This window comes from Zonotrichia leucophrys, chromosome 9 (genome assembly GCF_028769735.1).
Source record: "Zonotrichia leucophrys gambelii isolate GWCS_2022_RI chromosome 9, RI_Zleu_2.0, whole genome shotgun sequence".
Classification (NCBI taxonomy): domain Eukaryota; kingdom Metazoa; phylum Chordata; class Aves; order Passeriformes; family Passerellidae; genus Zonotrichia; species Zonotrichia leucophrys.
In genome coordinates, this window is record NC_088179.1 from 13,276,640 (window position 1) to 13,297,368 (window position 20,729).

The 20,729-nt window shown below is 39.0% G+C and overlaps 2 protein-coding genes across 7 annotated transcripts in view; both read left to right on the forward strand.

Moving 5' to 3' along the window:
• The window catches only part of ACAP2 (ArfGAP with coiled-coil, ankyrin repeat and PH domains 2), a 60,048-nt gene extending 42,910 nt beyond the window's left edge, over positions 1–17,138 (forward strand). For 2 of the 6 annotated variants that reach the window (XM_064720700.1, XM_064720703.1), the window contains 14 exons: positions 2,385–2,436; positions 3,692–3,792; positions 5,002–5,107; positions 5,534–5,742; positions 5,960–6,029; positions 7,246–7,340; positions 8,631–8,815; positions 9,151–9,255; positions 9,639–9,731; positions 10,948–11,135; positions 11,461–11,570; positions 11,944–12,054; positions 12,297–12,358; positions 16,288–16,529. In XM_064720700.1, the coding sequence (XP_064576770.1) occupies positions 2,385–2,436; positions 3,692–3,792; positions 5,002–5,107; positions 5,534–5,742; positions 5,960–6,029; positions 7,246–7,340; positions 8,631–8,815; positions 9,151–9,255; positions 9,639–9,731; positions 10,948–11,135; positions 11,461–11,570; positions 11,944–12,054; positions 12,297–12,358; positions 16,288–16,391 (1,591 nt within the window). In that variant the 3' untranslated portion in view covers positions 16,392–16,529. Of the gene's footprint in view, positions 1–2,384; positions 2,437–3,691; positions 3,793–5,001; positions 5,108–5,533; positions 5,743–5,959; positions 6,030–7,245; positions 7,341–8,630; positions 8,816–9,150; positions 9,256–9,638; positions 9,732–10,947; positions 11,136–11,460; positions 11,571–11,943; positions 12,055–12,296; positions 12,359–16,287 lie in introns of all 6 variants that reach the window. The other 4 variants (XM_064720701.1, XM_064720706.1, XM_064720704.1 and 1 more) reach the window with 4 other exon arrangements.
• A 3,047-nt stretch (positions 17,139–20,185) lies between these two features.
• XXYLT1 (xyloside xylosyltransferase 1) overlaps positions 20,186–20,729 on the forward strand; it is a 32,579-nt gene continuing 32,035 nt past the window's right edge. Inside the window, exon 1 of the mRNA XM_064720765.1 lies at positions 20,186–20,582. Coding sequence (XP_064576835.1) covers positions 20,187–20,582 — 396 coding nt within the window. The 5' untranslated portion in view covers position 20,186. The remainder of the gene's footprint in view (positions 20,583–20,729) is intronic.

Sequence of the window (20,729 nt, forward strand, 5' to 3'; positions counted from 1 at the left end):
CTCTCCTTCACCATGCTTCTCTCTTGCTTTTGACAGAATAACACATTTAAGGAAACTTTGGTAATAATCAGTACTTATTGCACACATGATGCCTGAAGATTTTAAATTATTCTTAGAACCTGATAGATGTGGGTTACCCTTTAGCAGCACCTTCAGCACAGAGATTGTACCTCAGAAGTTCTGGCTGATGCTGGTGTAGATCCCCAGCAGTCTGTTTGCTACAGTAAAGTGAAGAGTTTGTTGATGGTATTTGGTTAATGAGGAATAACTCCAAGTTTTTGGCCTGAATAAAACTGCTGTGGTGCTGACACCTTGGAGGGCAGTCTGACACTTTCATCTTGTTAGAAAAAAATTTAAATGTATTAACTCTGACATCTACTTACAAGTTATCCAAAACTGTAAATTGTTGATCTCATTCAGTAAAAATTTATTTTAGAAAAGCACCAAAACCTGCACCCTTTGTGGCTGGACTGAATTTTTTTTAACAGATTTAATTTCTCTACTAGGGAAAAAAAAAGGAACTTTCAAAACTTCTAGTCTAGGTTTTAAAGATGGCACAAATTTGTGTGTTCACTTATATCCAACTGATGAGATTAGAGCTTGTTTACTAGAGTAACTCATGAAATATTTAGGTGTAGAACAAATGAAGCATTGCATTAATTAAGTTAATTGCACTTCCTAAGGCTCTTACTAGGGATGTGCTCCATTGCTCGTTGTCTTGGGGCAAGGCTGCTTTTTTCCCCTTTACCACTCCCTTTATCACTTAGGCACTGCTTCTCATGTTGTTCTCTTTTGTGTTATGTTCACAAAAAGCACATGAAAAATGACATGAGTTTATTTCCTTTTCAAGTCTGCTTTTTTGTTAAGTTTCCTATATGAATATTAGCAATAACCTACCTTATATTTGGGGCACCCTTACTGCATCTGTAAATAGATAGTAAAGATGATCCCTTTTCAATTGCAGTGACCAAAACTACTGCTGTTAATAAATTTAAAAAATCAAGAATGACAAGAGATCCTGTTGTTGCTTTTTAAATTCAATATATCTGCACAACATTTGAATAAATTGTTAAAAGGTAGAATCTCATCTGTCTATGAAACACTAACCTTTCTAACAAATACTAGATTTTCTGTTTGGGATCTAACATTTTTTGTATATATTAATTTTTCTTAACCATCTTTGTGCACTTCTTTCCAGGAATGGCTTGTGGTGGTTGAATAAATACATGGGGCCCTCTTGTTACTAATTGTAGTAAACTGTAGCTTGATGCTCAACAGCCTGTGGAGAATAACAAGATCTGTTCCAACACAATATTTTGTGTACTGTTACCATTCATACTACCTGGTAGTGCAGGAGAAAGTGATGTGTGGTAAAGGTGGGATATTGGAGATGATTGAGGAATGATGCTGTGGTAAACACAGGTTTGCATTATAAGCCTTAACAAAGTATAGTGTAAATTTCACTGAATTGTCTTGTACATTCCCTTCATTTTTGTCAGTGAAAATGAAATTGTGGTTATTGGTTTGCTTTTATTTTGTGCATCCCAGAAGAGCTAGAAAGGCATGATTATGTCTACTGGGTTATTTTTTTTTCATTCAGTGGTCTGATAAAACTTTGTTCGAGATCTGAGGGGTTTTTTCCCCAAAGTGTGAGTGATTTTTCCATTCTCTGAGATGTATCCTGTGTGAACAGCGAGTTTGACAAGGAAGGATACAGTTCAGAGGAGTTTTTAAGCATTATATTATCTTTTGGATTTTACAGGATGCTTTCATTAAAGCTTTTATTTGATTTATTTTATTTTTCTTCTAAGCTGAGGCTTAATTTAGGATCCTACTTAAAGGGTTTTCATTGGATTTTTTTTTTTTGCTTTTATATGCACTGTTTTTATTTCAGATATGCCCAATGTAGATAGATATTAAACCTGCATATAGCAACACCAAAGCATTTTTTGTGCTTTAGTAAGTTAGTTCTGCTCCCAGAAATATTTCAGGATTAGTTTACACGGGTTTAAGTATTTATGTTATTCAAACTATCTGAATTTGTGTTATCAAACAACTACTTAAAATCATAGCTTGCTGCTAAAATGCAGAAGGAAATGTTCTTTAAAATGAAAGTGTTTTGTGTAATAGCTTAACTAATGTTGTCATAACATGAATGTGTTTGTTTATGACTCAAATTATTTGAACCTTGCTTTCTTTTCTGTTTTGTCTCTGCTTTCCCTTTTTTCATTATTGTCATGAAATATTTGCCAAAATTGACTGCAGTATTACTTTCCTGAATTCTTTCATGCAGTCTCTTTGTAGACTGTATGTTAGCACATGTCAGTCACATAAGCACTGTAAAATCAGTTATGTATTCTCTGGATGTCTCTTCATTTGAATAGGCGCTGGTTCTCAATACAAAATAACCAACTTGTGTACCAGAAGAAATTTAAGGTAGGAGTTGAAAACTGGCTTGGGATAGTTTGGGGTTTGGGTGATGATTTTCCTGATTGATTGGGGAAACTGCTGATGTGAAGATCCTGTGTGATTTTCAACAACCTACTGCTTTCTTCTAAATTAGTTTCTCCCTTTGTAAAATGAGACTAATAGCTACACTGACAGATTCTGAGATTCCTGTGCACTGATTGTAAGCACATACTTTATTTGCTGTGGGTTTTGTAACCTAGTTGGAGCTTTAAAAGCTGTTGGTCCCAGAAGGCTTGTGCTCACTTGCTGGCAGTCAAATATTCCATGCTGTTCTCTGAGCAGTGGTGTTTAACTCTTTCAGAACTTGCTCCTCCAGTTACTTACTGATTCACACACCCAATTCAGCAATTGGGGAAAAAAGCATGAAAGCTTGATACAAAGCAGTCAGGGCTGCTAAATACATGTATTTAGTGTTGAAAATGCACAGTGGTTCAGCAGTCAGTATCTGCCTTGTTGCTGGTGGGAAGTGCAGCTGTTTTGTGTTAAATCAGCAAGTTCAGCTCTGCCCCAAGCCACAGAAGCCTTTTCAGTCAGGTTCTGGGCCCCTGCTCCTTTGTTTGCTGTTCTAGAATCTGCTTTTGCACCAAGGAGCTGTAGCTGTTCTTCAGGTTGGGAACAAACAGAGATGGTGGGGGAAAAAAGAAGGAGCTTATGGCAATTAATTCTTCTTCACTGCAAACAGACTGGGATCAGAGGCTGTTCCTTGCTATCTGATGCTGTCAAATCAAGCAGCTTCATTTCTGTGGTTGGAAAGAAAACATGCAGTTGAGTTTGTTTGAGCATGTTTGGTTGGGCGTTCTGTGTTTGTGAATTGCTCTTTTTTTCACTGCACCTTTAAAGTGGTGATAGCTCAGAATGGAATTCTTATGAATTAAATCAAATTTTCAAAACTGCTGCATTTAGCTTCTGGGGTTTTTTATGTGTCACTTAAAGTACTGCTGATTTAGGTATAACTTTTCTGATTTAATACTGAGTTAATTGTATTTCTTAGAGTATCTTTATAGTTTAAATACTGTTGTTTAAATTTAAGGTGCTGATTATTCAGTAGATTGGATTGTAGATCTCCAAATTCCACTGAGTTCGAATTTTATTTTTGAAGGAAAAAATTAGTGTAACCAGGCAAATAGAATTCAGTGATTAATAATTCAGGATTGAATTATTCTCTTATTATCAACTGTATTATTTTTTCTCTGTGACTCTCTTGTTGACTTTTGTCTCTTAGGATAATCCCACGGTGGTTGTTGAGGACTTGCGGCTCTGCACAGTTAAACACTGTGAAGACATAGAGAGACGATTCTGTTTTGAGGTGGTTTCTCCAACAAAGTAAGGAGAAGCAGTGCAGTATGTTTATTTAAAAATAAAAATAATTACATGTAGTTGTTTTAAAATGTAAGATTAATGTTTCTCTTGGGATAGATCAAAACAGGAAAAGTATCTGAAAAATTCTGCTCTCTGAAATTTTGGCTGAGAGTAAGTGATGCTGTGAGAAGTGTCCCTGGTATTTAGTTTACTTTTGGCATTAAAACAAACATGCATTCTTGTGCTTTTTGCATAAATGACTTGTGGTGCAGGGCTCTGCTGGGGCTTTGTAGTAGCTGATACTGTCAGCTGCTTAGTAATGTAGAAAATAGGTCTTAGTTTCTCCACGTTTCTGATTGGTGCAATGAGAGAGAAGCACTTAAATAAGCTGTTGTCTCAGTCATGTTGAATTATACTTCAGAATGCACTAAATGAAACTACTAAAAATGAAACTGCTAAATTAAAAATAAAATTAATTTTCAGCTCCAGCAGTGCATTGGATGTACTTAGGGAATTTTGGCATCCTGCCACAGCAAGGGCAGGACATGGATTCCTCGTTAGTGATTGTGAGGTGTGACCATATTTAAGTTTTTGATACGAGGTCAACTTGCTTGTAGGTCTGGAGGTTATCTACACTTTCTACTCCTCCTTAGATTTCTCTTTTGAGTAGATTGCTGTCCATCCTAATGTCTGCATCCCCAGTTGTGGTTCACTATAACATGCATTTTGCTCTTGTTTGCCTGTGCTTTTTCAACCCATAAGTGTTGGAACAGTTTTATGCTTCATGACCTGTTTCTTTTACTGTTGATGAGCAGAGTAGTTCATTCTGTCATAGATCTTTAAAGGTACTCTCCTGATGTCATTGAATGAAAGTGTGTTTTCAAGGACGGATACCTGTGACTTGTGTCACAGGTGTAAAATGCATTTGAGGATATAAAAAAGAAAACTTTGGAATAAGAAAAGGAATAGGAAGCTAAGCCATTGTTAGTGTTTTTGGAAGAATCATTTCTGTGTCTTATATTAGCATTACCTGCAAATAATTTTGAAATAAGGAGTTTGCAGCTCACAAAGACTCAGCTGCTTTGTTATCTTAAAATAAATGTGTTTATTAGATGATGCCTATTAAACTTGTGATAGCAAGAAACTTGCTCATAAAAAGAGACGCCTGAGCAATGTGCTGTTGGATGTCAGCTGCTTGGCCACTGTCTCTGAGCACTTTGTGATTTGTCACAGGAGCTGCATGCTGCAGGCTGACTCGGAAAAGCTGCGGCAGGCGTGGATTAAGGCTGTTCAGACCAGTATTGCCACAGCATACAGAGAAAAAGGGGATGAATCTGAGGTGAGTTTAATAATCCACCAAACAACTACCTCCCTTTAGATCCTGAAAATTTTAAATGCATAAAGCCTCTTTTAATGAGAGAGAAGGAAAGCAACAATCCATTGTTTGTCTTCCAGTGGAAAGGCAATGAAATTCTGAAGGCTGTGAATTATATCTGATCTGTCTTTGACTCATCATGTTAATGTTACTATGGTCTGTATGTTTTTTTGAGATTTCGCTGTAGTGTGATTAAAAATCATGGGATATTCTTATATTCAGTTTTATATGTCTTCTAAAAACCTAAACTTTTTTTTTTATTCTGTGGCTTTCCTTGGCCTTGGCAGGAGAGACTTTTGGATTTTAGTGTACAGTCAGTATCTGTGGAACTCTAATTTCTTTAGTTTAGCATGTCTCTTAATTGGTTTGTTTGTGTCTTTTCTTTTTCAGAAACAGGAAAAGAAATCATCCCCTTCTACTGGGAGCCTAGAATCTGGGAGTGAGACCAAAGAGAAGCTGCTGAAAGGAGAGAGTGCTCTGCAGAGAGTGCAGTGCATTGCTGGCAATGCTGCCTGCTGTGACTGTGGTTTGGCAGATCCTCGCTGGGCCAGTATCAACCTGGGAATCACACTGTGCATCGAGTGCTCTGGGATACACAGGTTGGGGAGCTCCTCACAGCTGCATTTCATTTGTGCAGTGCCTTAATTAGCAAGGGTGGTGTTTGCCTCTTCAAAGGTATATTGAAAGAAAATTAGAGACCCTTGTTTGTAAATAGAATTAACGTAACTGCTTTATTTGCATAAATTAATGGTAAATCTGTCTGAGGTGAGATAAAACATGTAGTTACAGGTTAATGTTTTTTCTCATGTTGTTTAGGAGCTTGGGAGTCCACTTTTCAAAAGTAAGATCTTTAACGTTGGATTCATGGGAACCTGAACTCCTAAAGGTACAGTATTTTTGAAACAGGTTTCTATTCAGTACTTAGATGGTTGTTCTGAAGCCTCTGCATCAGAAAGTCCAATGCAGGAAACACATTTGTACCCAATGTGTCTTGCAGTTTTAAGCAGAAAATGTTTATATTTGTGTGTTGATTTATTTTAATTCATACTTTCTTATACTCCATAGTAATTTATGCTACAAACTTGCAATTCAGAACAACTTACAACACCTTCAGGTTCCCAAGTGCACTCTGAGTAGCAAGTTTCATCTGATACTTTCAACATGTAAAAAGGCAAATCTGTTTACAGACCAATAATGTCTTTCAGTGGGCTGAAAATTTTGGAAGTGATATATCAGCCTAAAGCATGATCATACTCAAAAATTTGAATGTCAGCTCTTAACAGTGAGATGCTTCTGGCCTATAGGAGAATACTCATGCAGCTGCTTTTGTGTGCCAAATTTCTAGCTTGAACCATGGTTATAAAAGTCATATGACAATGAAATACTCAAATAGGAACTCATGCGTGAATGCATGTGTGCAACTGGATAACTCATGCAAACATTTGTTTCTAGCTGTGATGTTCTGGCACTTAGGAATTGCTTCTCTATTCTGAACAATCAAAAGACAATGTGCTTTGTGGCTAAATAATTTTTTTATCAACATCTTCATGAGAAAACAACCAACCAACCCCCACGCCCACTCAAAAAAAAAAAAAAAAAAAAGCTGTACCTCTTTTATTATTCATGTAAATATCAGAACTAAATATTCTGCCTGGTATTAGAAACAAGAAATCTTTTCATTGCAATCAGTAGGGTGAAATTCTCCTGTAAGCAGGCTTTTGTCTTTGTTCCTTTTCTTGGTCCATTGGGTAAGGTGGAATACAGTTGATTGAATTATCTCTTCCTGATGGGCAAAGAACAGCTCCTGTCAAAGCTGGTAGAAAAGCACATTTGTTAATGAGGCCTGCAGGTGTCATTCTGGTGGTTGTTTTTTCAGGCACTTTAAGAGTGACTAGATTTTTTTCTTATCTTACTCAGAATTTGGTCTCTATTCACTGATTGTTTCTTTATTATCATATAAACCCATGCTTATTTCTGCTAGTGTACTTTTAGCAGTGAAAACACTGAGTTGTAAATATAGGCTGAGTGAGGTTAAAAACAGCTGAATAGGTAGATAAAGCTTTTTGCAACTATATTTGAGTTTTTTTCATTTTGCTTTATAGCTTATGTGTGAATTGGGAAATGATGTTATAAATAGAATATATGAAGCGAAGTTGGAAAAAATGGGAGTAAAGAAGCCACAATCTGGAAGTCAAAGGTAGTATTTTACCAGCAGTGCCTGTTGCTTCCTTTTATTGTTGCTTCCCTTAGCCTTCCCCTGTAAAAGCTGCTGCCACTTAACTGTGTTACACTCCTTTGAAGTACTCATTTCCCTGTATCTCTCCTTTTCTCACTCTCTCTATTTATTGGGCATTCCTTCTGTTGGTCCCTTCTGCTTCTGCTGTTCATTTGTTCTTCTTGTGATCTCACTCCCTCCTTTCCATGACAGCTCTAGAGCATCACTGTGGACATGTGGATTTTGTTTCCTCTCTGCTGGGCACCAGCTCAGCCAGCTGTCCTTGGTGTGTGAGTGCTCCTGGAAGGAGCCTGTGGCTGTTCCTTTTGTTTACAGTGACTTTGTTCTTCCATTTGACTTTTGTTCCCTGTTCCTCAGGATGTTCTCATCTTCCTACCTACATTGTACATGAGCTCTGCTGCTTTACAGCAGCCTTCAAATCTTTGTGCTGCTGTCTTCTATTTTTCTAATGCTAATCTGTGTTTGAAGGTAGATTCCCAATGCTTTGTGCTGCTGTATAGGCTCTTCAAACTTGCTTTTTTACTACCTTTCCAGTTCTGTGCTGCTTGCTGCCCAGTAGTTTTATAGTATAGAAAACTGCATTTTGTGAAGTGTTGGCCACTTGGAGACAGTGATGATAATATAAACAAAGTAGGAGATTTGCTACATATTCCTTCTAGTGGTAACTGCTTTTCAGCAGTTCCAATGCAATAATTACAGCTCATTTTATCAGTTTGGCACAACTGCTGTTGTGTTTTAAGCTGATAACCTCAGGTTACAAGGAAAAATACTTCAGTATGCGATATGGAACTGATGGCTGTGCCTACCTAGGGTTTGTTATTGTTTTCTTGTGTAATCTTAATGTTCCTGTAACAGATAATGCAATTTGTATTTATGTAAGAAACTAAATAAATGTTTATTAGTAGGTTATTAACAATGTAAACTTGTATAAAGCTTTAATACAGGTAACATAGAGTAACTAATTCTTATTTCTTCCACATACCACTTTCCAAAGTCTCTGTCTGAAAGTAAATACATGTTTGTGAACTTAACAAAATTACTTGCTTTTGAGCCTTATGCAAAATTTAATCATGAATCCAGAAAGTGACAGGTGTGCTTTGCATCTTTCTGACAATGTGCTATGGGTGTGTCTTATGTGCAATGCCAAGCTACAGTTTTGGTTACTGACTTTAGTACAAAGTAGACATTCTTTTAATACATGAAAATACTAAAATTTTAGCTTACTAACTCCAGGAATTTTGTGTATGACAGGCAGGAGAAGGAGGCATACATCAGAGCAAAATATGTGGAAAGAAAGTTTGTAGAGAAGCAAGCTGCATCAGTACCTCTGCCTGAGCCTGGAACAAAAGTTTTGCCTCCAAGTCAGGAAGAGAAAAGGCACAGTGGCCCTGAAAAATCCCTTTTGGCAGGGGAACAAGGTGCAGCATCCCACAAAGGTATTTACACACTTCTCTCCTTAGCTGTATTATCCATATTCTTTTTAAGGTAACATATTTTTATATTAATTGACTTCTGCCTCGTGCAGAGACTATGGAATCTGTTTTTTTAATGGGTTGTAGCCTAGTGTAGAGTGTAGGAAGGAAACTACTTCTTCAGAGATGTGCTTTTTTACACGGGGAAGGATTGGAATGGGGTTGCTTATAACTCAGAGTCATATTAACCACCTTCTCTCCTCGGTATTTTCATCCTCTTGGTTTTTCCAATAACGTTCTCTCCTGCCCTGTCCCTTCCTTACTGCCTGCTTTGTGCTTTGCTAACCTGCATGTCCCAGCGGTGGCTGTAAGTAGCGACGAGGCGAGGCGGGAGTCTCTGTTCTGTCCTGATGAGCTTGATTCACTCTTCTCCTACTTTGATACCTCTTCAAAACTCCGTAGTAGTAAGTACTACAGCTGTGGCGTGTTCACTGTTTGCACTAGTGGTCCATTGTGTGTTGTGGCCATCTCCCTGCTTCAATCTGTTGTCTCCAGGCTGCTGCATTGCTTAGTATTTTCATGAAATAATTTAAGCTTTTTTACTTATCCTGATTTTTTTTCATTTCTAGTTATCTTTGACATTTTTTATTATTATTGTAAATGTTATGGTTACAAAATGTGACTTCATATTTTTCTGTGGATGCATTAAGAATATTGAACAAGAACAAGCCATATTTTTAAAATTACCTTCAGGACCAAGTATAAGAGCTTGCTTTATTATCATGGTATCTGTGAGGAGCAGGTAGCTTCAGCTCTGCATAGTAATTGCAGTTTCTCCCCAAAACAGTGCGAAGCAGTGACAGTGGGATCCAGCCGAGCACTGATGACAGCAGAGAACACCTTGCCTCTACCATATCAGCCAACAGTCTGTATGAACCAGGTGTGTTAGGCTTTGCCCTGTAAGATGAAAATTTAATCACTTGGCAGCAGTTTCTTTTTCTAAAAATGATCAGTGTTGGTGATACAATTCACATCTCCTATCCTGGTTGAAATGCTTTTGACAAAGGTAAAATTTGCCTGAGCCATCTTTCTTTTGGGCTTGCTACCAAAAATGACATTTAATCCTTCTAAATGGGTTCAAAGAACTATGGTTTTTTCCAGACAGATGAGGCTGATCCCAAATGCATGATCCTTTTATAAATAAATAAATCCACCAAGGTAGAATTCCTCTTGAGTCACAGATAGTAGGCTTTTATGTGCTATTTGTGCATTCTTGCTTAATTTTTCTGTTTCTTATTTTTGTGGAATTGACCAAGTCTTTAAACATCGTTCTTTCAACTCAGAAGTTCTATAAGTTGATGAATGAAATTATTTGCTAATTTTAGCATGCTGTTCTGACAGATATATTGAGTATGGCTTCTCAAAATTTCCAAAACATTTCCTTATAAAGCAGAGCTATTCTTCTATATGAAAGCGCTCTTTTAAGGTATGTTTTAAATCTAGTAGTTCACAGGTGTTATTGCAGGCAGGCAGCATGGAGCTTGGATCTTTTTTGATTATATTGTAGAAATATTTATGATGCTGTAACTCACAAAAATTTCTATGTAGCAGCATCTTTATCTCCCTGACTTCACTCCATATAACCATTACTGAGGTAAAGAGGAAGAGACTGTGCTTTAGTCCAAAAGATTATAGCCACAGCAAGTAATTGGTAAATGACAATGATGTCTGCTAATAAAACATAGGTCAGAACAGCATTAGCCTCACACTCAGGTGTTTGAGATAAAGATATATTTGTATGACTACATCTTTGGAGAAAATGAGTTTTATTAATATCTTGCAGTTTCCAGTAAAACACACTCCAGACCTTAAACAATTTCTTAGAAATTACATGGAATATGTAGATTGAAGTATATACACATGTGCCAGTAATGTGGAGAGAATGTTTTCTGTGCAATAATAGTTCTGTGAAGAGACTGTGCCTGAATACTGGAGCTAAAGGCATCTGTGAATTCCCCTGGCAGAATGGGGCAACAGTACATAGCATTGTGCAAAAGCTGAGCTACCTATTGCCAGAGAAATGATGTTTTGATCAGAATTCCAAGAGGTACCTTGTTAAAACAGGAATTGGGTAAGCAATTTTTTTTTCTTTTCAGAAGGAGACAAGCAAGAGTCTCCAGTGTTCTGTGACTCCAAGCAGCCTAGTCCAGGATTGCAGTTGTATCAAGCTGCCTTTGAGAAAAATCTTCCTCACATGGCAGAAGCATTGGCTCATGGAGCTGAAGTAAACTGGGTCAACGTGGAAGAAAACAAAGCAACACCACTCATTCAGGCAGTGCGAGGGGTATGTGGTATACAGCTCTGCTGATGGGGGAGGAGAGCAAGGGAAATAATGATATTTCTGTGTCACTGTTCTTTTTGAGCTGCTTGCTTCCTTAATGAATGATAATATGATGTTGAAGTTATGCTTACAGTGTTCTTTTAGAGTTGTTTCTGAAATATTTTTTCCTGTTAATGTTTTGTTTGGAATTCTGTCTAGTAGTGTTTAAAGTTGGAAGCAACTCCCTTTAGTTTCCTTTGCTGGGTGGCTCAATGGTGGGAAGGCAGAAGAGGTTTGGTTTGATTCTAGAGATCTGGTGCTGAGATGTTTCTTTGTTTTCATTCTGTAGGGTTCATTGGTTACTTGTGAATTTTTGCTGCAGAATGGGGCCAACGTGAACATCCGAGACATGAAAGGAAGGGGGCCCCTGCACCATGCCACAGTTCTAGGACACACTGGGTAACTCACTGCCCCACCATTTGTACATGGCCATCCTTTACTCTAGTTGTTCATGGGAAGCTTCTTCATTGCCCCAGATATTCTGATATTTTAATACTATTTCAGATTATAAGAGTTTTTCTTAAGTTCTGGTTGTGAGAGAGGAAATAGTATTTTGATTTAGCAGTCTCATCCACTAGCAAAACACACGTGTTTTCTAATGTGGATTAAATAAATGGTTTGCTTACTAGTCTGTTAACATGTTCTAGATGAACTGCACTATTTTGATATATATGAGACTTTTGATGATTTAAGCTAAATACATTGTATCTCACTTTATTAGCTTTTTCCAATATTGTCAAAAGTATTCTTCTATATTTTTTTTTCTAACCAGACAAGTGTGCTTGTTCTTAAAACGAGGAGCAAACCAGCATGCCACTGATGAAGATGGGAAAGATCCGTTGAGTATAGCAGTGGAAGCTGCAAATGCAGATATTGTAACACTGTAAGTTGTACATTCTGTTTTCTGACTAGATAACTTAAATTTTGCTATTCTGTTTCAAGTTAAAAATAAAATAAATGTCAAAATTCCTGTACATAAAAACAGGAGGGAACAAAAGAAAAATCAAGATACTCTATCTATAGATGACCTCTTTGATGTGAGATTCAGGAGGGCATTGTAGGTCTTGCATTATAGTTTTTTGTGCTTTAAAGGTGACATTGTTCCTTTTGTTTTCTGCACGGCAGGTTGCGTTTAGCAAGGATGAACGAAGAAATGCGTGAATCAGAAGGACTCTATGGGCAGCCAGGTCAATACTCCTCTAATAACCACACTGAAATGCAGTATAAGAAGTGTATACAGGAGTTTATCAGTTTACAATTAGATTCTTAGTGTCTGAGGGAAATTTAAGATTGCTTCATACAATAGTGTTTTTTATAAACGAACACATTCTAAAGCTTCATTGAAATTCAGTGGTGTGACGTTGTCAGAGTGCTTAGGGAACCTAAAAGGAGACTGTTTAAAGAGCATCATTATAGCAGTGTATATACTACAGCCATGACACCCTATTTTGCTGGTAGTTGTCCACAGTTTTCTCCTATTGCTGTTCCATTGACATTTGTGTCATGTTAGGATTTACCTGACATTATTTAGTAGCAGCTTTCTGACTCAGCTTGCTTAGAGACTGTTGAAGAGTTCATCTTATTCCAGGACACCGTTCTCCTTCCTGTGGAATGGTCCACTTTTTCTTTTTTTAAGAAAAAAACCCTTGCACACCAATGTACAAAATGTACATCAAATATTTCAAACTGCCTCCAGACAAAAATAGGAAAGTATTATTTCCTTAAATTTTATTTTTAAATATTTTTATTTAAGATACTAAAAAGAAACAAAGCAGTCATTCTTAAGTATGTATTTTTGTATGCACAGTTTCTTTCTGTTTGGTTAAAAAACAAGTAGAAGCTGGCAGATACTTGAGCCAACTCCAGCAGGAAAGTAACAAATTGTATTTAATGCATATGTGCAACTTTATTCTCAGGCACTCAGACCTAATTTACACCGTGTTCTGATATTTGCTTCCATAGGAAGGTAATTTAATATCATGCAAGTACCAATAATGAAGGCACACTTGATTATGAAGTTAGACAGCTAAAAACACCCTGCTGTTCCTGGCAGAAGTGAGAGGTGAACCTTATTTTTCAGGTTGAGTGCTGAGTACTCTCAGTTGACTCCCATAAAGCCCTTATGTGCTTTCCACTGAGGAATTGGGCAGGGGGATGTTACCAGATTGGAGCAGTAGAATCTAGAGACTGCAGCTGATGCAATCTGATCCAGACACTTTACAGCTGCTAAGGTGAGATTGACAGTGAAGAGTAGATTTGCCACAACAGGCAGAGCTTGCCCAAAATCAGGGGGAGCCTTTCATTAGAATAACTTCTGAAATTAATGCCACAAGCTGGAGCAGAGTCCCAGCCAGAGAACTTACTGTGTCTTTGGATAGCACAGCTCTGCCCCCTTCACTCTGGTACTTGGTGCAGTTTCTTTTAAAAGTTGGATTCAATATTTGAGTGTTTTGAATGTTTTTGTCTGCTGTAGAAGGGTTGTGTCAGTGTAAGCACAGAACCTGTCTGCTGTCAAAAGGTGTCACAGCTTTCTGTGGTTTTAAGGGATGCAGGTCTTTTTCACTCCTTATACATGTTAAATTATCTGCACTGCCCTTACTTTAGAACTCCAGTGTTCCAAAATTATGATTCTAGAAGAAAATAGGGATTTTCAAGACAATTGTATATTTGCTGGTAGCTGTGTGAGGGTAAATATCATTGTATGAGTTTGCTGTCACCAGAGTGAAGCCAACTGCCTACTTCTCAGCTCTAGCAATGCAGCTGATAAACAATTGCTCATGTAGCTAATGGCATCAAAATTTATAATTTAAATATATATGGCTGGTTTGAGCTAATGAGAGAATGAATACGTTGCTTTGTAAGGTACAGTTGGGTCTTCCAAAGCATTCCTGGAATGGGAACTAGCTGCAACCAGCTTTAAAAAGTTATTTCTGGTGGTAGAAGCCATATGCACAGTAGTGCTGTTTCTGTATAATACTTGAGTGCTCATCTCCTGGTGCTACAGTACGTCTTGCTAACTCTTTGATATTAGCATTGCCACTTTTTCTTCCTACCTTTTCTTGAATGTATGATGTGTGCCTTTTGAGTTACTCTGGTGTGAAATGGTAAAGCAGTGTTACAGTATTTTTGTACATATAATCTGCACTTTAGGGAAAACATTGCTTGGAAAGGGAACTTCCAGAATTCAGTTTTAAAGTAGAAATTTAAAATAATTATAAGGTTTACAGTATTAAGCATATTAATGCAACGTACAAACTAAAGGGGCACTTTATTTTAGTCTATTTTTGTATCTAATATTTTTGTTATGTAATAGAGACAAAGCCAGAGCCACAATGTATCTTTCAAAAATAGCTTTTCCTTCTTTCAAGTTAATTTGAAAGGACCAAGTGTGGCAACTTGAACTGCAGTTCTTGTTCACCAGTGGAGCCCACTTCTGTATTGAAAGCATAATTGCTTTTATCACAGAAGCCTAATTCTGCTTTTGCCCTTCATAGCTATTCTTTTGGTGAATGTTACAGCTCCATTCTGTGCTGGTCTCCCAGAGCAAGAAGTTCTCACAAGCTGTTACAATAAAACCTGTCCTGTGCCTGCTTCATCTCTAGAACACAGAATCACTGAATGGTTTGGGTTGGAAGGGACCTTAAAGATCAGCTAGTGCCAACCCTCCTGCCATGGGCAGGGACACCATACTTGAAATTAAATCTGAAAACAAAAAGGGAATTTCTCTAGAACTGACTTTTCCTAGTACAGCAGTATTGAATGTATTCATCTTTTAAAGTCTGGGAAGAATTGTGTTACTGGCCTGTTAAATATTTCTGGAAAGTCAGTTATTATTTGTGAAAGTGTTTTTAAAAGAATGGAGTCTCATCTCCAAAAGAATGATAGCTTTAATATTTCAAATGAGCATTAAAAAAATTGAAAAACAAAACAATGTAACTTTTCCCAGTAGTGCAAACTTTTAAGCACAAAAACATTCTTTTCTTCTCAATCATGTTAGAAAAAAACATGTTCATATTTGACGTACACGATGAGAGAGATTTTGGGTTGATTTCTTTGTCATGCTGTAAATCAAGCTGTCAGCAAGAAACAGTAGTGCTGGGATCTTGTGTCCTGTGTGGCCATCTGTGTTGGGAAGACTCTAAAATTTGGTTGGCTACATAGCTCCTGACCCAACCCAATGTTTGATGCATTAAATTCCTTTTGAAGACGAAAGGGTATGGTTAGTGTTTTAAACCAGAAATTGAGCTCGAGGCCCAAAATGCTCCAGTAGATGAAAGAATGTGAAAATGAATGAAAAAATGGCCATTTTAAAGTGGCAAAAGAATGACTTGGCAATGACTCAAGCAGTAATCCCTCCTGAATGTGTTTCCTGTGTAGACAGGGAGGGGGAGAAAGACGTTTTGGAATATATTGTAGTAGTAGGGTTGCATTTAAGCACAAAGGGTGACGATTTAAAAAAAAAAAAAAAGATTTTTAGGGGAAGTATCAGTTGTTCTTATAGATCAAACTGAAAAATGTAATGAAAGATGGAGATGAACTGAATGTAGAAATTTTATTTTTGCTGAAGTAATAGACAAAAGTAATTTATGAACAATAATTTATCTACTTAAGATTGCTTTTTTTAATATATACATTATTGTTTGCTGATTGTTTCTTTCATGGAGAATTCTGTTTGGCTGTAAGAATTCTGATCTCTGTTTCCAAGTAAATCTTTATTTATGCCATAATTCTTTTTTTCTGTAAAGAATCTTGGTTAGCAGTTCCTTGCAAAAACAAGGATTTTATTCTTTAACGGCTAATAAATATTTTTTTCTTTTTAAGTTGCTTTAAAGTTCTTTAACTTTTCCTTTCTAACTCTGAACTTTCCTCTGTGTGGCTGCCTGTGAGGTACAATTTCAGGTATAGTTTGGCTTTGTTTAATTTGCTTCTACAGAACATGCATGCAAGTAACCAGTCCCTCAGGGCTCACATCAGCATCACTCCATCTAGAAGCAGTATTCATACATGAATTAAGTGTTACACAGTAACTGATAGCACAGTAGGGCATTTGTGCAATGGTGGGTGATGTTGACTATTACAAATGTTTAAAAGTGTTTCTCTTTTCTTTTCCACCTAGGAGATGAAATTTATCAGGACATTTTTCGTGATTTTTCTCAAATGGCATCAAATAATCCAGAGAAGTTAAACCGCTTCCAGCAGTCAGATTCCCAGAAGTCTTAAGTGTCAAGAAGGAAAAGAACCTGAAGCTTATAGTGCAAGTCTTTTTTTACTTTAACAGAATGAATTGTATGCATTTTGTTAGATAGTTTGGATAAAATGACCACTCCAATGTAGCTTTAGATTGTGGTAGCTGGGGAAGTGTATGAGTTGGTTTATGTTCTCCAGTGCATATACCTCAGCAGCTGAAGATGTTCCAAGCCCCTGAGTCCCTGCTGGCTGAGTGTAAAGCAGCCCCTGTCCATGGGCAGCCCTGCAGCTCGGGGGTGGCAGAGCTGCAGGGAGCTCACAGCAGCTCTGCTGCCCAGGGCCATCGCTGGCACCGTCCCCTGTCGCCATAAACAATGTGCCTCTGACAGAAGGTCTGGGTTGCATTTTCTGGGACTGTTTGGAAGGGAATTTGGGCAATGATTTCCTGAGTTGTCCTTCCATTTGTGGGACTGCAGCTCAGCAGATTCTCTTGTTGCTGTGGTGACTCTGGTTAGAGGTGGGCTGTTCTTCACAGATGTGACAGCTCCTGCTCTTCTGCAAGCTCTTTCCCTGTGGAAGCTCTAGCACCAGGCTGGCCTTTATGCTGGTGACTGCAGGTCAGTCACAAAGGGATATATCCTGGGGACCAAATTCCTAAGAGCAGTCCATTTTCCTTTTTTTTCTTTTCCTCTTAAATTAAACTTTCAGTGCAGCAAGTATCCTTCTAAATGAGCATGTGGAACCTTTCATGAAAAATAAACTTACTCCTTTTGGACATGATGTGGGGTTTGTTTGTAGTATTTTGACATGAAAACTTGAAATTTGAGACATGAACGTAAATATTGAGCCAACAAAGCTTGTGTAGAATAGTTGTACAAAGGCTGTTCCTCCTTTTTGCTGTTCTCACTACAGGCCCTAAGCTCAGTATAAAAGTCTCATGTCTTGCAGCCACTCAAAGTTTAGGGCAATCAATCCCTTCTATCAGGAAGCAGCAGCCCTTGTATGATTTGCAATGATGTGTATGTTTATGTGTTGTCTAAACTAAGGTGAGCACAGGAAAAACTAGAATTTCAGTGGATACTTCTGTAAAGTAATAAATGAGCACAGTCTGCAACTCTGCAACTGGGTTGTGAGGGCAGGAAGACAATTTGCTTTATGCAGTAGTGAGCCCCACTCTGTGCATGTATAAATGCTGTCTCAAGATATATGCTTATGTATCAGGATATTTATACCTAGATAATAATCCTCCTAAACCTCAAACCAGCAGATGCAATTCTTTATCCTCTGTTTGTCTGCCCTAAGGAGAGAGCTTAAGCAGAGTTTTTAGGTGACATAGTATCAATGTGAGTTTTCAGTAATCCTAATAGCTTTACATTGTTAACCTGCTGTTTACATGTATTTGGGAAATGAATTGGCTTTTCTCCTTGGAAAGATAAGCAAAACTGGGATAAAACAAATTGAAATCTGTAAACTATGGTAAAGTTAAACTGTTAAGTTGTAAGAAGGTATTTCAAACATTTATAATTTTGCATCAAATATCATATTATTATTGCTACAAAATTAGTAGTGTTGTAGAATTGTCCAGCGGATTTTATTTCCAAGCAGAATAATCTTACAAGACAGTTCTTGCTTTGTATGTGGTCTAATTATGGTAGGAAAAGCAGATTCTGCCCATTTAAAGTGCACATTTAGTCTGAATAATAAGAAACTTCAGGATATCACCTGTAAGCAGTAATTTCTAGTAAGCTGTTTTTTTAAATAGCTGCCTATGAAATGATAATGTACTTCCTAATCAGCAGTATTTACCAGCAAATGTGTGTTTTAGTATATCTTAGAGAAAGTAAGGTTCCTGGTGTGCAGATGGGAAAATGTAAGATATGGCTGCATAATATACACCTTAGAGGTTTTTCTAGATGTTTGTCTTTCCCAGCCTGGCTGGCAGGCAGTGTGTAGTGGGATTGGCTGGAATGTAAAGCTGCCTAAATCTTAGTGGCATAATTGCTGTCTCAGTCCAGGCTGCTGGAGAACAGGTCTGAGAGATTTATTTCAGATCTTGACAGGTGATTTCCTCCCTGGCCACAAAATCTCTGTGATAAATTCTGCAGGATGATTTCTCTTGACTAAGAAGTTGTTTCCCTGTAGCTCTACAAGTCCATATGTTGTGTTCCTGACTCTCATCTGTCTGGGAAGCAGTGTCAGTCTGTCTGTGCTAAAGGATGAACCCCACCTGAGTGACAGGTGATGTGACTTGTCAGGAGCTCTGGAGTTTCAATGGATTAGGGAGTAGGTGTGTCACCTGTGATCCTCAGCCTTGTTCCCTTGGCCTTTTGGGAATGATAGGATGTCCAGTACAAACTGCACTCTGTTAAAGCCCTTTTCACGTTCATATAAACTTAAATTTCTGAATGATCATATTGAATTATGCCACTACCTGTGTTAGACAGTTGGAATTTGTTCACATGGATTTGGGTGAAGGTGAATTTGGATTGTAGAGGTATTTCTTTGCTTTCACAAACAGCCCACATTGCCATCGGATGGATGTGTGTTCCAGGTGCTCATTAATTAGTACATTGTGGACTTCAGCCTCTCTGCCCATTAGGACCTGATCCAGGAAGTCACTGATATCAGTGGCAGTCTTTCCACTGATTTTGGAGATTTCAGATTGTACCATTCATGGCTTTTAATGTTACAGTGCTAAAGAATCCTGTATTAATACTGCATTTTTCACTCTGTGGGGTTTTATATTTTACCTATTTGTATACTGAGCTGAAATAGTTTTAGAAAATGCAACCAGACCTTCCAACTGCTGTCAGCAACTCCCTGTACAAGAGGAAGTTTCTCCTGTTTTGCATTATGACATCAGTACACGTGTTGTCTGAATTACTAGGTCTCCTGGATAGAGCATAAACTTTGTAGCACTAAACTAAAAAGGTGAGAACTAGAACAAGTGGAGGGTTAATGTCATGTTTCCAGGACTTTGGTGCTTCTCTGCAGCCATCTGGTTTAAATTGTGGATGTTACCTCTGCTGCTTCATCTTGAGAATCTCAAATATAACACAGTGACTATGAATCAACCCTTTGATGAAACTGAAAATAATAATATATAAGTACAAAGGACGCAATATTTTTACAGTGTCAAAAGGACTTAGCTGATTATTCTGATTCTTCAATACACAAAGTATTTTGAGAATCAATTTTTCAGGCTACAATCTCTGCCCCATTCATTATGGATACTTTTTCCCAAGTTGGAGTTTAATGGCTTGTGCATTCTGACAGCCGACATGCCTTGCTCCTGTGCTTACACAAAGGCACAGTTTTAAAACAGGGACAACTCTGGAGAGGCACTACTGGGGAAAAGGATGAGTGTACCACTTTGGTATATACCCTTTCATATGCTTGCTTTATCTTTCTGCATACAGTATTTTCTTGTTTCTCTTCCCATGGAAGGAGATGACAGAGGAGGAAAAATTCCACTCACTTTTCTGTTAGGAGCCTAAGTTTTCCATGTCTTGACAGAAATCGCCATGAAATCATCGTTTCCTCAAGCAGAGATGTTACTTTCTCCGAAGTAATGAACTTTTTGTTTTCCCTCTGCGCGTTCCTCTGTACTCGGTGTTTTTTAAGCATTCCAGCAGTAAAATGTAAAAAAAACCCTTTTCCCCCTTAAGCTGTAATTGTACAGACTGTATACTCCGCCCTCCTTCGCGTTATGTACGGCTGTAGAGTTTGTATCTAAAACTTGACTGTGGCGTGTGTGGTGTGTCATTGTCCGGTGTCCCCGCCCTGCCGCCGGGGCGGGCCCGGGCCCGGGGGCGGTGCCGCCCCGCCATGGCGGCGCTGCGGGGCTCGGCGCGCCGGGGCTGCCTGCGCTGCCCGCAGCCCGCGGCCCTGGCGGCGGCCGCGGCCGTGGCCGTCTGCGCCTTCTACTACCTGGGCGGCGGCGGCGAGACCTTCTCCAGCGCCACCCGCCGCCTGCGCGCCACGCCGCCCGCCCCGGCCGGCCCGGGGCCCCGCGGGCTGCACCTCCTCTTCATGTTCACCAAGGCGGAGCGCAACCCCGCGCTGCGCGACAAGGCGCAGGCGGCGCTGCGCTCGCTGCTGCGGCACGGCCGCCTGGGCGCCGCCGAGGTGCTGCACCTCCACCTCGTCACCGAGGGCGCCAGCCGCGACATCGGCCTCGGGCTGCTGCGGGACCTGCTGCGCGGCGCCGCCTTCCGCCACCAGGTGCGCGGGGCCGAGGGGCGGGCCGGGCCCGGGCAGTGAGCGGGGTCCTGTGGGGGTCCTGCGGGGCCTTCCCGCGGCGCTCTGGGAACAGCGGGAAGGAGCTCCCTCAGCCGGCGGCCCATGTGCGGCTCCCAGCACAGCGGTTCG